General features: G+C 41.2%; 1 protein-coding gene across 1 annotated transcript in view; it reads left to right on the forward strand.

Moving 5' to 3' along the window:
• REEP2 (receptor accessory protein 2) overlaps positions 1 to 15,895 on the forward strand; it is a 37,502-nt gene that overhangs the window by 3,453 nt on the left and 18,154 nt on the right. Inside the window, exons 2-4 of the mRNA XM_015407371.1 lie at positions 463 to 535; positions 11,742 to 11,818; positions 12,894 to 13,014. Of these exons, the coding sequence (XP_015262857.1) occupies positions 463 to 535; positions 11,742 to 11,818; positions 12,894 to 13,014 (271 nt within the window). The remainder of the gene's footprint in view (positions 1 to 462; positions 536 to 11,741; positions 11,819 to 12,893; positions 13,015 to 15,895) is intronic.

Consider the following 15,895-nt stretch of genomic DNA (forward strand, 5'->3'; position numbering starts at 1 on the left):
CCCCGCCCCTATTAATGGCTTTGGGCTGGGTCAGGCTGCCGTCTAACGGGCTTTGGGATGCATCAGCCTGGTTGGACGGAAGAGAAGGAAGGGTGGGTTCAGGTGCGGAGATGGAAGAACCCTTGATGCTCTGTCTCTAGCGGGGGCCTGCCCGTGTGGCTGCTGTGAGGGGAAGTACCCCGCCCCTATTAATGGCTTTGGGCTGGGTCAGGCTGCCGTCTAACGGGCTTTGGGATGCATCAGCCTGGTTGGACGGAAGAGAAGGAAGGGTGGGTTCAGGTGCGGAGATGGAAGAACCCTTGATGCTCTGTCTCTAGCTGGGGCCTGCCCGTGTGGCTGCTTGGAGGAGAAGTGACATGGCCCTATAGAAGGAGGAAAGGCTTTTCGGGTTTGTGGCCCAGCCCTGCAAAATCTCACAGTCCCCCCCCCTTCCGCTTATTCTTTGTTTTCCTCTTATTCTAGCTTGGTCTTTGGCACTTTGTACCCTGCCTATTCTTCCTACAAGGCCGTGAAGACGAAAAATGTGAAGGAATATGTAAGTGTGAGGCAGTTACCACACCCTTGATTTAAAGGCCATCCTGTTTCCCTCAAATACTAACACCCCACCCCCGGGAAATTATATAGACAGATAGCTGGGGTTGTGTTCCAAAGCAATGCTGTGGTTTCTGAAATCTTTTTTGAATATAATATGCAAAAACACAGTTGAGCATCTTGGATGTTTTTTTACACGTATTGTTAATGGGTAGACTAGCAGAAGGCAAACTGAATGTACACCCTAGTCAATTTAGATTTAACAGTTGCATTACAGATCTGTGTAAGCACTGAATGATCTAAGTGTCACATGTGAAAATTCCTTGGGGAGCTTCTTAGGGTGTTTTTTGCAAGTGACTTAATAGCAATTTTTTTATCACTTGGTGATGTCACCACTTGTCTAATTTGCATTGGCTGTAAAGGTTACAGCTAGTACTGCCTAGTCTGGAAAATCAATAAAGTGCTTCTAATGATAGGTCACGCGAAGCACAAGGAGGTTGAAATGTGAATGAAGATGGATTTGCAATCAATTTTTAAAAGATTTTTGTACATTCAAAGTTATTATTTATATAAAAGAATAATGTCAAAGGCTAAAAAGTTTTTAGATGTAATTTTTTTAAAAATGCCCTTTGTTACAGCTTTCTTGTGGTTTCCATTTATTTTATTTAGGGGGTTTCTAAGCTGTCGTTTGACCTAACAGGGTCCTCAAGGTGATTAAGAAGATAAAATGTAAATAGCCTCATATTACATAAAACACACATGACGCTTAGATTACTCAGTGATTACACAGGTCTGTAATACAATTGTTAAATCTAAATTGACCAGGATGTTGTCTCATAGAACTCAAAACCTTAAAAATCAAACAATAAAATTGCAGCAGATAGGGATTTCAACAACAGTGTCATCTTCAGACTTAACCCAGTCCAAAGGCTTTCTGGACAAGTCTTCAGTCAGAACTAGAAGGCCTCTAACGGGCAGTACCAATCTTACCTCCCAAGAAAGGGCATTCCACAGAATGGTATTTAACAGAAGTTACACTAGTTGCCATCTAGAATATTAGGACATTTTCACAAGTGATGCTGTGAATCTCCTTCAGTGTAGGATGCCATTTCTGAAAAATGTGTAATAGCAAAATAATAATAGTAAATTACAAAATTTCAGAGACTACTCTTAGCTATCACTCGTGAAAATACCAACAGTATATTTAGAATTTAGTGCTCAGGCACAATTCAAGTTGTTGGGGAGGCTGGATGAAGGGGAATGAAAAATGGTATTTTGGAAATGTATGCAAATTGAGAGAAATAAATGAGAGAAGGGGTAGATCAACTTTAAGAACAGCATTTGTGTTTTACTCGTGCATCCTTTTTTTTTTACGGTTGTATGCTTCACTGTATAAAATAAAGAAAATGCATTCCTTATGTAACAAGTTGACTAATCTTGACTACACTATTATTGGGACTCGTAAACTTCAGTTATAGGAAAACTGTAACATTGATTGCTTTTGAAAATCTTTACCAGGAGGCTTTATGAAACATCTCCAGAAAGTGAACTATTTAGGGCTAGTTGGGTTCCATTTTGCAGAGGACATCTCTACTGATTTACTTTCGGACAGCTGTATTTGATATACTTACTGAGTGAATCTAATTCTCTGTATCTGTCTTTTCACCACTATTTTGGAGAGCTCATTAGGCTGAAGCAGATGGGGCATTGTTCCTTGCCCCTCTTAAGAAAAGGGTACTTAATTTTTCTTAATGGTGTGGTTGGTAACAAGCCATTTTCTGGTAATCCTCAGAACAATCCTGCAAAGTAGATCAATATTACTGTCCCCAGGGTGTAAACAGTGGTCTGACTGAGGAGCTGTGGTTTACCTAATCTCAAAGTTACTTGGGTATTTGAAGCAGTGATGAGAATGGACCTGGGGACATTCTGATTTTACTGCCACTCACCTTTCCAAATGTACAGTAAACTCTTCTGTTGTTGACTTGCTGTCAGAGTTGTGAACTGATGAGTAAAAAACTTACCAATAAAGCAGGCACAGCCTTTTTACAGTGTAGAAACCAGCATTTAATGTTTGCAAATCAAGCTGATCATAAAGACATAGGATCATGGGATGGTTGAAAAGTTAGCAACCTTATTTGTGAAAGATACTTTAAGAAGGAGCTCAGAAATTTCACTCAAACCTTTTGCTTTAGGAGTAAAAAAGTTATTGTACCCAACAAGGATGGGAAGGAGAGCAGTAGAGAAGGACGCCTACAGCCACTTCCTCCTCCTCCTCTGCTGGGCTCCATGCCCATCCAGTTTGCAGGGCAGCAATGGCTCCTTGCCTGCCTGGGGCCTCAGTGACTCACCAGGCACCTGGCCTGCTGTCACCCCCCTGCTGCCATTCCATAAAGGAGAAAGGAAGAGAGCAAGTAGCTCCCCACCCAGCTCACAGAGTGGCAGTGACTGGGCTCCTTCTTCCCACCAGGCTAAGGTGTAGTGATTCAGGGTGTGCCCAGCCCAGGTTCATGCATGACCAGGTCCATATCATCAACCCATAGCAGCTCAACTTATGGTGCCCCAGGTCTGTGCGCCCGCCCCCACTGTGTAAGCTCAGGTCCCTGCATGCCTGTCCAGGAAGCTCTGTGCCCACCTCCTTCCAACCTACTTCTTCCTCTCTCTGGCTGAGTGAGGAGGGCCAGCACATGAGGATCAGGACTTGGGAGAGCCCCGAAAAAGGTGCCAGTACTCAGTATTGGTGTGCACCATCAAAAAACCAGCTCTGGTTATAGTGGTATTGTGGTCTCATAATTTTGTTCGTACAGTTACTCATTGTATTCTTTGCATTTCAAGTCCTTTATGTGCCTTTACTGTGTTCAGAGATCAGAGATCGTACATAAGGAAGAGTATGCACTCCTCGTTATATGTACCTATCTTTAACATGCATGGTCTTTTGTATTTATTTAATTCATTTGTACCCTGCCTCCCTCCCCAGTGGGGACCCATTAAGGCTATTTCTTAAATTCTTTTTTTTCATCAAAAGGTCTCCATGTAACTCACAAAGTAATAAAATCCAATTGTTAAATATACTGTCAAAATATAATGTCAAACCAAAGTAATAAAATACAATTGTTGAATATAATGTCTACATTAAAATAAAGTAATAAAATAGAATTGTTGAATATAATCTCAACATTAATCTGTTGAATATAATCTCAACATTAATCTGTTAGATAAGATCATCAAACATATCATCAGTAGGAGACACTATGCAATATTAACTTAGCTGCTTAGATTTGGCAAAATAAAGTTGTTTTTGTATAGCCTAGCCAATAGTACAGATTGGCGTTTCTTATTAAAGAGGGAGTTTCATAAACTGAAATGCCACTGCTGACTATCCTTGCCTCAGCAGGCTAGGGCAAATGAAGAAAAGTATCTTCTCCCAGTCTTAAAACATGGAGTAGGACATATATGGGGAAGCATATATTATAGCTTCTGTGCATTTAGATTCAGTTCTCAGGTAAACTGTCATAGTCTGGATCAGCTACAATATCAGAACTGTAAAGCATATATATTAGAAAAATTGCAGCGTAGCATGAGCATAGAAAACATTAAAGGGTGGGGTTTCTACAGCTGGAACAACTTACTACCTACAGAAGGATACAGCTGGCAGCACAGCTAAGGCTGCTTAAAAGCATGGCAGGTCACAACTGCCACTAGAGAGTCCAGAAGCAGGCCTTTATTGAAAACATGCCTAAAATGCAAACTTGTTCCTTTTGGAGAAGTGTGACCCTCCCATCCAGAATAAGCATATCCATCTCCACTTCTATCAGTGAACTATTCACCATAAGCATCTCCCATCTTCAGCATCAGTTTATTTACCTTCCTCTTCTCTGTTATTGATTTCAAGCAGCCATACAGAGACCTTCCAGCCAAAAACATGCATTAGGATCCATATGGAACTACATTTTTGAGAGCCTACTATGTGGTACTGGCCATGGCTAATATGCTGTCAGCATTCTGCATTATCTAGGTCAGCATGGTGCCCATCAGTGTTTTTCCTGGTGCCCATCAGTGTTTTTCCTGATTCCCACTTGCTTCCCCCCCAAAAAAACCCCTTTCACAACTGCCTCCCATAGCAGCTATTTTATGGTGTTGCCCACTAACCTTTCTCAAAGCTCTAAAACTGCCCAAATTGTTGAGGTCCCCCTGAATCTTGGTTATTAAAAAACTGGATGGCCTTAGAGTCCATCACATTCTGGATTTATTCACACATGGGAGTGATCCTCTGATGATCAGTAAAAGGGAGAAATAGAGTTGAATGTCATCAGCAAACTGATGGTAGTTGGCTCCAGATAGTCAGATGGACCTCTCCACTGGCTTCATGTAGATGTGGGATATGGAATAGAAACTTATGAAGCCCTGCAGGACAAGTGTGACAGGAAGGAATAGTAATAGTCTGGCTGCGGAAACCTGGCAAAGTGGAAGTGGAACCACTGCAAACCAAAGGGTCCAGTAGGATACTAAAGCTGATTACCCACTAAGGCAACCAAAGCCATTTCAGTCCTGAATTCTACCTGACACCAGACTGACATGGATCCAAATTCAAAAGAGATTGAATATAAGTGCAAAGTGATGTACATTGCCCACGTGCAGGTGAAAATCCTAACTTAATATATTAAGTGTCTGTGACTATCTAGGAATCATACCTTGGATTGAGAACATCACCTCATCAGCAGTGAGCCAGGGAAATCCAATGTTGGGACTTTTAAGAAAGGGGTTGAGAATACAATAACCAGTATAATCCATTTATGTAATTGTCTAATTTTCTGCTACAAGATGTGGCAATCATCACTGGTTTAAACAATGTAAAAGGATTGGAAATAGTCATGGAGGACAGGTATATCCAAAGCTATTCAGGAGCAGTATGGTCTTATCCTGCAGGATTTCTTTCTCTTTTTTGGTGCATTCTTATTATTGCAACTTTAGCCAAAAATTGAGGTTTTAACACAGACCCTTAATTGCTCCACTCCTGAGGATCTAGGGGTGGCTTCACTACTACTTTTCACAGATAATACTATATATCTCTTTACATAACAATTTAATACATGAAGGCCTTAACTTCCCAACTTTTTACAGTCAACCATCGTGGATACTTGTCAAGAGGGAAACTGATAAGTACAGGTAGGGTCAAGTTCCCTGTCTACCTCTTTGAGCATCAGTAGCAGCAATTAAACAAAATCTGACACAAGGCCCTCTTACACAGGCAAAATTCATTTGGGGACATGGGTTTTGATTGTTCTGCCCTTCTTCCAGCAACTTTGCTTGACCCATGAGGAGTTTTATCCTGGTGGACAAAAAGCCATGCAATGTAGGTAGCTGCTCTGAGGAGAAGAAACTGGTTGAAATGGCTTTTTTTTGGTGCATTCTTATTATCGCAACTTTAGCCAAAAATGGAGGTTTTAACACAAACCCTTAATTGCTCCACTCCTGCGGATCCAGGGGTGGCTTCAGTACTACTACTTTTCACAGATAATACTATATATCTCTTTACATAACAATTTAATACATGAAGGCCTTAACTTCCCAACTTTTTACAGTCAACCATCGTGGATACTTGTCAAGAGGGAAACTGATAAGTACAGGTAGGGTCAAGTTCCCTGTCTACCTCTTTGAGCATCAGTAGCAGCAATTAAACAAAATCTGACACAAGGCCCACTTACACAGGCAAAATACATTTGGGGACATGGGTTTTGATTGTGCTGCCCTTCTTCCAGCAACTTTGCTTGACCCATGAGGAGTTTTATACTGGTGGACAAAAAGCCATGCAATGTAGGTAGCTGCTCTGAGGAGAAGAAACTGGTTGAAATGGTCTCTTTCTGCCTCTTGTACCAAGGGAAGTCCTGTTGGTATTTATTTAAAACATTTTTATGCTGCCTTTCCACCCAATCAGGAGCCTCAGGGCAGCAAGTAGGCAGGAGGGTCAACTTCTCCTGCTTCCTCCAGAGCTCTGTCCTGTGTACCTTTTTGTTCACACTGTTTCCCTGATGCCAGGGTCAACATCTTATGAGTCAAAATAGGTTCATGTGGGGACTGGAAATATGCACAAATCTACTTTGATCAACACATTCTGTTTAGACACTGTAGGATTTGATCAGTGGCAGTTAACTGGGAATGGATGCAAATTAGTTTTTTCCACAAAGAGTTAAAGTTGTGTTTCATAGTGGTGCTTGAAAGTATTCTATTAATTTTTATTTATTTGTTAAAACATTGATACCCCACCTTTCCTTGTGGTTCACGGTGGCTTCAGCTGTCATCCCAGCTGCTTCATTGCTTGCAGCTTGCCCAGAAACCAGAGGGAAGTGCATGTTCTAGGAAAAGGGAATATACCTAGGAACTATCATGTCAACCATTTGAGTAAACTGTGTATTGCAGGAACCGGATAGGGGGTTGGTTAAGACAGATCAGTTAAAGGAATTGCTCGAGCTAGTTTAGAAACTATCTGGATGCATAGGCCTTCAAAGATCATTCATCCTAACTGGTTCACTCCCCCCCCATAAATGCACATATAGGAGTTTAAAAGAATCTGAAAGCCCAGTCATAAACATACGGTTTTATTTATTTATTAGATTTATATCTTGCCCTCCCCGCCAGAGCAGGCTCAGGGCAGCTAAAAAGGCCATAGACATTATAAACAATAAGACAATAAAACAATATAAGAATCGAGCAATTTAAAATCAAAAGCAGAACTGTCTTGACATCCACCATACGGAAAACAGCAGCTGGTGTCAGGCTCCTTAGGGCCTGAGTTCTTTCATGTGGGCATAAGTGTTAAGCTGGTGGCCAAGAGTAGATGGTAGGGTGTAGTGTTCAGCTAGATGGTATATCATTTAGTGTGGCATCTCCAACATTTGGTGGAAGAGCTCTGTCTTACAGGCCCTGCGGAATTTTAATAATAATAGCAATAATTTTATCCATCCATGGCAACTATAGTTTTTTCCAGTTCCTTTGGCTATGGATTATTTTCATCTTTCTCAAAGTAAGAGACCAAACCCTGAGTTTGACCTACCATATTTTCAGGTCAGCAACATGTTTAGACAGACACGTATTTGTCATAGAGCCCATGAAATGCTATGCTGCTCCTGTAAGTAACCCAAGACTATTATACATACATGCAGAGTATGCCACTGTAATAATGCTTGAAGTACTAAATTGATTTGTTTCCCTGATGCATTCCTATTCTCTTTTGATTTTCTCCTGCGCACCCTTTGCTCTACAGATAAGCATGTATTTTTCTGAGCTGCTGTGGTGCCTCTGACTCTTAATGATGTTGTAAGATCTGAGAGGTTGAAATCAAAAAGCCAAGGATAGGGTTGAAAAACATAACAGAATTTTTACTGTTCTCTGAGTATCTTTTTCTCATATCTCTCTGACCTTCACTTGATTAATCATAAGTAGCTTTTGTGCAGCTAAAATAAAGGATGTTCTGTTCAGTTTTGTTACATTTACACTAGTCGTTGAATCAGCAGCTGGAGCTGTTACAAGCCAGACTGTTGCTAATTCAGTTCTGTTGCTAAAATAAAAATAGCCCTCTGCCAGGTTACCATTACAAAAAATTTCTCAACTGGTAAAACCATGTGTAAGGATTAGGATTCAAAAGCTAGACCAGTACTTTCCTTCCCCTTGTTTCATTTCCATGCATTCTCCCATTCCTATTTTTTCTAACCCCCATCCATTTCCTTTTATTTCACCAATCCATGCAAAAACACCCTAAGTATTTAATGAGAATAAATTGTGTAAATATATTAGTTCCATATTTTATTCTAAATTCAGAGTCTGACAGTGCAAGCCCGTTACTCCAGTTTAAGTCCACTGAAATTAACTGATTTATACTGGAGTAGCTCTGCATAGGATTGCACTGGACTATTGCAATGCATTTTACACAGGCCTGCCACTAAAGACAACTTGGAAACGCCAGTTGGTACAGATAGCTGCACTTGGTTACTATCAGGCACTAGGTAGAACATGCATGACACACCCATTCTACAGACACTCCATTGGTTACCAATCAGTTACTGGGTAGAGCTCAAGGTTTTGGTAATTACCTACAAGCTTCTTCATGGCCTTGGACCAACATACCTGCAGGATTGCTTCTGTGGCCATGCCCCACCACAACAGTTTGACTCATCTGAGCTAAGCCTTCTGAAGCTGCCACACTGCAAGTGTGTATGATTGGTAACTGTCCAGTCACACACATGCTCTGTGGTGGCTCTCACCTTGTGAGGAGGTCAGGAAGGCCCCCATCCAACAATCATTTCACAGAACGTGCAAAACAGAAATGTTCAGAAGGCCATTTTTATAAAGGGATCAACACTGCAGTATAATGGAATAGCTGAGGAGGAGGAAGCAAAAAGTGGAGATTCACAGTATGGGAAAAAATAACAAAAGACCAGAAACCCATGAATATAACAACGAAAAATTTATAGAAATAACTTGTAAATTTTTATCAAATGTTCCAATCTGAATGAAGATATTTATACAAAATATCTCTGGTGTCAATTCAATATTGAAAACACCTTCAAATTCCTATCTGAGTCACTCCTTCTCAGTGAAGCAATAAAGTCCGATGTTGATGGAGCCAAGGCGATCCTGTTAATGGGGCACCGGTAATATCCCGCTTCCCGCTTCCACTGTTCTTTAGGAAAAGGTACCACAACCAAACATAATTAATTCATATTGTGTTCAGTCTTCCTGCTAATTAGTTTGGTCTGATAAAACAGCTCCAAAATTTTCAATGAACTCTGTGTTCTAAGACAAAAATCACTGGTTTAAAATATCATTTCTGGTCTTTTGTAAGGGACAGGATCATAGATTGTAGCATTGTTTACTCTATATATCACCTTCCTGTTACTGCCTTGTATTCTTCCTTTGTAACCCAGTTTCTGCATTATGGCATGTCATGTGTAGATTCTTTCTTTCTTTCTTTCTTTCTTTCTTTCTTTCGTTTGCATTTTTGTCAGTTCTGTAATCCTACTGCATTGTTTATTGAAGTCCTTGCTGTCTTATTGACCTGTTTTTAAACTTTATAATCCGCTTTGAGTCTCAGTGACAATGGTGGGCTATAAAAGAAGAAATAAAAATAAAATTCAGTGCAGAATCTGAGGGTGCAACCAGAAGAGATGTAGAGTCTTTTGGCTGGATCTTCAGATGCCTTCAGTTTTCTTTAAAAGCAGTCGCAGTGGAACTCAGTCTGGATCAGTGCTGGGACAGGAGGGTCTTCAGCCTTCCCCCCTGTTGCTATTAGCCCTTGTAGGGACAACTGGCTGGCAAATACTGGGCGGGTATTTATTAAGGAAATCATGCATGGGGAAATCATTAGACTCCTCCTTCCCCAATGCTTATCCAAATTGCGCTCCTTGCAGTTACTTCTAGAGAAAATTAAAGATGTCTGGAAATCTGATCACAGATCACCACCACGTTGTCTAGTTGCACCCAAAGGTTCATGCAGCTGGCTACTCCTTGCTTGTAAAGCTATGTTTAATAAGTGTTTGGAAGAGTGCTTTTTGCCTACCTTTTCCCAATCAACTCATCAGCTGAGCATCATCTTTCCATAAGGTACCACATCTCCGCCTTCACAGAGGATTCTGGGGCATACTCTATGTGTATACATTCCATTCATTCAGGGCAATACTGAGAGCCAGAGGCTTGGCCACACTCCTGCATGAACAGACTGTGCACCCTTAGGTATGTTTTAGATTCCCCTGTTGAATGTACATTGTAGTGAAAGTCTGGCTGTGATGAGAAAGGTGTCTTTCTGGGTGCCTGTCAGAGATTCCTGGTCTTTTTAAAGAGCACTTAATATTCTTCTGAAGAAGTCTAAAGTGTCTCAGAACACAGTTTGGAAACTAGTGCTCCAATGCTTTAACATGAGTGAAGTAAATGTATATAATGTATGTGTGCGCACACTTACATATAGTATCCCTAGCATTAGCTGTATTGTTTATTGTATACCTTGTGGAATCTGAAAGTATCTGAGACTGAAATTATGACAGCATGGAAGAAATAAGCCTGCTTGAACATCCCAAAATATTTGTGAGAATAAAACAAAATCATGAAATTATATTCCTTGACACTAATATTTTTCAAATATTGGACAGAGTAAGCAGGTGTGAAATGTAGAAATTTGTTTTTAACCATAAAGCGAATCCCTGAATGAAGTCTGTTTAGGAAAATATGGCCTTTCTAATAGCTTCTTTATGGTGTCAATTGAATGGCAAGATATATTCATGATGATACTGACTGAAGGGGGTGCTTGCTTCAGATTTTTCAGTTTCACAAAATAGTTAATTCATTATTTTGATGATCTGCTCCACTATTAGTGGCTCATTCTGTATCTATATTTGCTGGTTTATTCTGGAGGAACTGAACTGTCCTTAATAAAAGGTAGACATCTTGGCACTTTATAATTGAGAACTGTGGATTTTTGAGTGGTGACAATGTTGATTTGTATGTGCATTTATTTTATTTCCTGTGTTGTCTCATTGCAGAAAATGTTGGGACATTTTAGTGAACAGTACAGTTGTGGCAAACACAACCAACTGATAGCAGGGGGACATCCTACAAACAACTTTTTGAAGCAAAGAGAGTCTGGGGATGGTAGAAATCACAACAATAAGAAAAGTGGATATGGTAGGCTGGGCAAACAGAAGCACCAGTTGTAAATAGGATTTGCAAGGTTACCATCTCTGTGTGTTTAGTGCAGTGTGGTTAGTTGTTGAGAATCATTTGCACTTTACTTCAAATGTTACAGGTGAAATGTGCATTATAGTGTAAAGAGGGCAACTGAGATGTACATAATTGGAAACTCCAGTTGTTGACTATGGGTGGTAAACAACTTAGTAAACAACTGGAGTTATGAGGTTCCAATAATATACATTTCAACGGCCTTCTTTACAAAGGAGGACAGCTATAGTGTCTAGGAACAAAGAAGAAAATTCTTTGTGGGAACAAAGAATCTCTGTTTACGGGACTTAATTTTCCTCTGAACTCTTTGCAACCAGGCATGGAAGAAGGAAATCAAAGCAAGACCAACTATTGTTTTGTAACTCTGAATTGCTGACACATTAACATGTGTACAGAACTGGCTTAATGGATTTGGTATCAACCAAGTATTTATTGTAATGTGGTTCCTGATGCTTGATTGATTTCTAATGGGATTTTCTATCTTGCAGGTTAAGTGGATGATGTATTGGATTGTGTTTGCCTTCTTCACTACAGCAGAGACACTCACAGATATTATTCTCTCTTGGTAAGTTTTCAGGCAGTGTTAGAAGGGAAGTGTGGGAACTATGAGCTTCCTTTTTCAAGCATTCGTCTAGAATTGACTGCTGTGCTTGACATAATAAGAACCTCAGTTTTGCATTGACCCTAGCTTTGAGAGCTGTGAATGTGGTTTTCTAATAAAGGCCTATAATCTATTGTTTCTGTGATAATATTCCAAATATTATGCTTCATATATTAAAAATATGAATTTGACAAAAATGCATAGGTACTCCTTGTCCTCCCCACCAAGAAAAAAAAATCCAAGGTGTTCTGAGGAACACACAGAGAGTATAATTGGATGTGGGAATTCTAGTTTCAAGAATTAAAAAAAAGTATGTATAGATAATTAAAAAAACAAAACAAACCCTGAAACCTAACAGAAATGAAATATGGCAATGGAAGCCTTTCTTCCAAGAGTAATTTTTAAGCAGATCTAGTTTTGAACAAAAGCATAGATTCTTTCACTGTTACATCCCATGTGTATGTCTTGTGTTTTGCAAAAGAATATTTTAAGATTTAGGCTCAACGGTACGTACTAGGAAGATATTGAGCTGTATTGTACAGACTTGCTTCTCCAGACTAGGTGTTAAGAGTAGTACTGGTACTGTAATTTTGCAGTGATAGGTGCATTAAATGATCAGTAGTTCTGTTTAAAACACCTACCTGTCAGTAATAGGGTTTAACTTGTGTAGAAAACTTAAATGGACAAGATAAGCTGGTTGAAGAATTCAGACATTCACAGGCACAGGGTCAATTATACTATTCCTGAAAGTTACAGTAATTTATGACTCCCATGCACATGGTACTGCTGCTGGAACATAGCTATATATTTCTATGAGTGAAGGATAATCTGATGAATGGGTTTAGCAAGTCTATGCAGGTGAGATTTCAGGAAGGGATGTTCCACCAAGGGTGTCTGTGGTCTCTTGTCATGTTGATTCTTCTCCATCTGTAGTGCTCTCTTCTTCCCTTTGCTTATCCCATCTGTGCTTGTTCTCTGTACTGTCAGTCTTTGTCTGTCTCTGACCTGAGCTTGATTCCACCTTTTCCATCTCTCTCAGGTTTCCTTTTTATTTCGAGTTGAAAATCGCATTTGTGATCTGGCTGCTCTCTCCTTACACCAAGGGCTCCAGCGTTCTCTACAGGAAGTTTGTTCACCCAACGCTCTCCAATAAGGAGAAGGTACTTCCTTCAGCTTGCCCTGTTTGCTAGTCCTGGAAGTTGGGTGACATTCGATTCTGTTGCAGTAAAGATCTTGATATTAGTTATTACTATGACTGCTCATAATGATTGCATGGTGGCTGCTGCTACTACAGAAGAACTTCTAATATGCAGCCTTATGGTTCTTTGTTAGTCTTAACCTTAATTACATTGATTTGGACCTCACATATCCATCTGGGATCCTAAGGTCTATTTGTGAGGTTCCATATGGCACAATGTATAGTCCTTATCAAAATCCCACAAGGAGGCCTTGCAAAATCCTACTATATGTTTGATCTGTAGTACCATTCACCAAAAGTTTGTGCTTCTTCCTTCAGTTTTCCTTTTGTTCTTTTGCTTTATGGTCTAATTAATTACTTCCTATTACCTCCTGGCCAATCATGGTGTTACGAATCAATTATCGGTTCTTTCTCGAGGGAAAATTAAAGTATTGCATTTCACTTTGCAAGCATAGGCACTCTATTTTTAAAAATTTTAATGAATAATTCTAGCACTTTTACAAAGTTGCAATAAAAATGTAAAATATTATAATTTTTTGTTTGAAAAATTAAATGCAATACTCAATTCCCCTACTCAGCCCTGAATAAGAACTGGTAATCAATAACTGATTCATGAATGCTGTGTTCAGCCTTGGGAAAAAGAGGTAGTTAATTAGGTTGGAAACGGAAGAAAAATAATAATATTTAAAGGGACAGAATCCCTGAGAAATCAGTAGTGACCATACTAGATAACTTGGAACTGCAATTGCATTTTTTAAAATTGCCGCAAGATCTGAAAAAAGATGGGAGAAAAAAACAGGAAGAAGACTGGAATGCAACATCACCTGGATTTTCCATTTAAAAGTGGTTGCAATTGCAATCACATGGGGGATAGTTCCCTGTTTCGCTATTTTGGCCACTGTGACAAGGAGTCTGCACACGTCCTTTCCCCTAGTGCCTGCCATTCCCCCACCCTGGCCAGTAGCAGGGTTTTTGCTGATTCCCCCTCCCCAGTTTTTAGTAGGTATGTTGCTATAGTGTTTTAACAGCATAGTAATGTGCCTATTAATTGACTTAGGGTGTGATCACATGCAGAATTAGCCACACCATAGGCTCAAATGCCAGGCAGATTTTAAAGGCGCAATCAGACACCAACATCTGCTAAGCGTCCCGCTCCCGTCGGCAACCCGTTTTGCTCTGCTGCAGAAGTGGAGTAAAATGACACTGGGGAAAACCCAGTAGCATATGGGTTTGCTACGAGCCAGGAACGGACTTTCCCCTGTGTGATTGTGCCAGCGCACTCTCATGGCATCAGGATGGTCTGATCGGGCCATCCCAACTCCATGCTGTTGTCCCCCCCCGTTTCGGTATGCGCATCATCGCACGCTGAATAGGGAGGACTTGGTGTGGAGATGCGAATCATCGATCCCTCGCACACTGGAAATACGTGGCAACCCCCCCTCCCCGACTCACCTGTGGTTGCATCTGATCACGCAGTGGCGGGCCGCCCCCGCGGCTCCCAGGGACTGTGTGATCACGCAAAAGCAAGTCAAATTCCTGCGGAGCAAATAGCCTTGCTTCCCTCCTGCATTATCTCTTGCGTGTGAACACTGCCTTAAACCAACAGCTGGAAGTGGGAATGGCAGCAGTGCTTTCCCATCTGCACAGATCCAAATTTTACTTTGTGTATGATCTTCCTGGAAAGTTAGTACCAAAGCAGGTTTTAGAAATAATGCAGTGAAATCAGGGAAAACCTGGAAGGTGGGTGACTTCACAATAGTGTTGTGTGGAAGCCAAGAAAAAGAAAAGAAAAAAACACTGCATTTTGATGGGGAACAAAGAGCAAATATGGAAGCAGCCAGTGAGTGAATGAGTTGCAGCAATTCCAAACTTAAATGGCTAGTATAAAACAACTTAGGCCCCGGTCACACGGAGCATTAGGCACGCTAGAGGATGGGAGATAGGCGGATTTTCCAGGCGCGATCTCACCACCACATCTGGGAAGCGTAGAGCTCCCGTGGCGCACCCGAGGCTTCCCGCCGAAGATGCGGGGTAAAAAACTAGTACCTTGGTGGTACTAGTTTCCGGAAACCGCGGGGCAAGGGCGGGCGTCTGATCACGTTTCCGGTGGCATCCGGCGCCCGCCCATGTCCAGTCACGAAAAGGCTATTTTTCCCCCCAAGCACCCAACGGAGCATGCAAATACTTGGGTTAAAAGAAAAAAAAACCGCCGATCCGCTTCTTTGCCACGCCACAGGAGTGAGGTATGATCGGCACCTCCCCGGCACCTCCCCCCAACCACGGGAAGTCGGCCCGGACATTTGATCCCGCTACCACGCAGTTGTTCGCTCCAGGGCAAACAGCCATGCCTCCCCCCGCGATATCTGGCCCGTGTGACCGGGGCCTTATTATGCTATCACAGAATTTGATGCAGAAGATGTCTGAAAATTCAGAAGAAGAAAAAATGTTGGCTATATTTGCACAATGCCACTTTGGGACCTGGTAACAAAATACTCCGGGTTAAAGCGGTTTTGAGCCGGAAACCAACAGCTGGGGATGGGAGACAGATGTTGACTGTGTGATCGTGAATATAAAATCCGTTGCTGAAGCATGACGACACCAGATCAAACAGTGCATCCTTTTCCTTTCTAAAAGCTCTCGCAGGGTGTGTTCAGATGTGCCATTTGATCTGGTGTCATCACACTTCAGCAATGGATTTTATATGCACGATCACACAGTCAACATCTGCCTCCCATCCCCAGCCATTGGTTTCCAGCTCAAAACCGCTTTAACCCGGAGTATTTTGTTACCAGGTCCCAAAGTGGTGTTTTCTCAGCTCTTGTTTAAAGCCGCATTTTCCCCGT

Source organism: Gekko japonicus, unplaced genomic scaffold (genome assembly GCF_001447785.1).
Source record: "Gekko japonicus isolate JY-2015 unplaced genomic scaffold, Gekko_japonicus_V1.1 scaffold298, whole genome shotgun sequence".
Taxonomy (NCBI): domain Eukaryota; kingdom Metazoa; phylum Chordata; class Lepidosauria; order Squamata; family Gekkonidae; genus Gekko; species Gekko japonicus.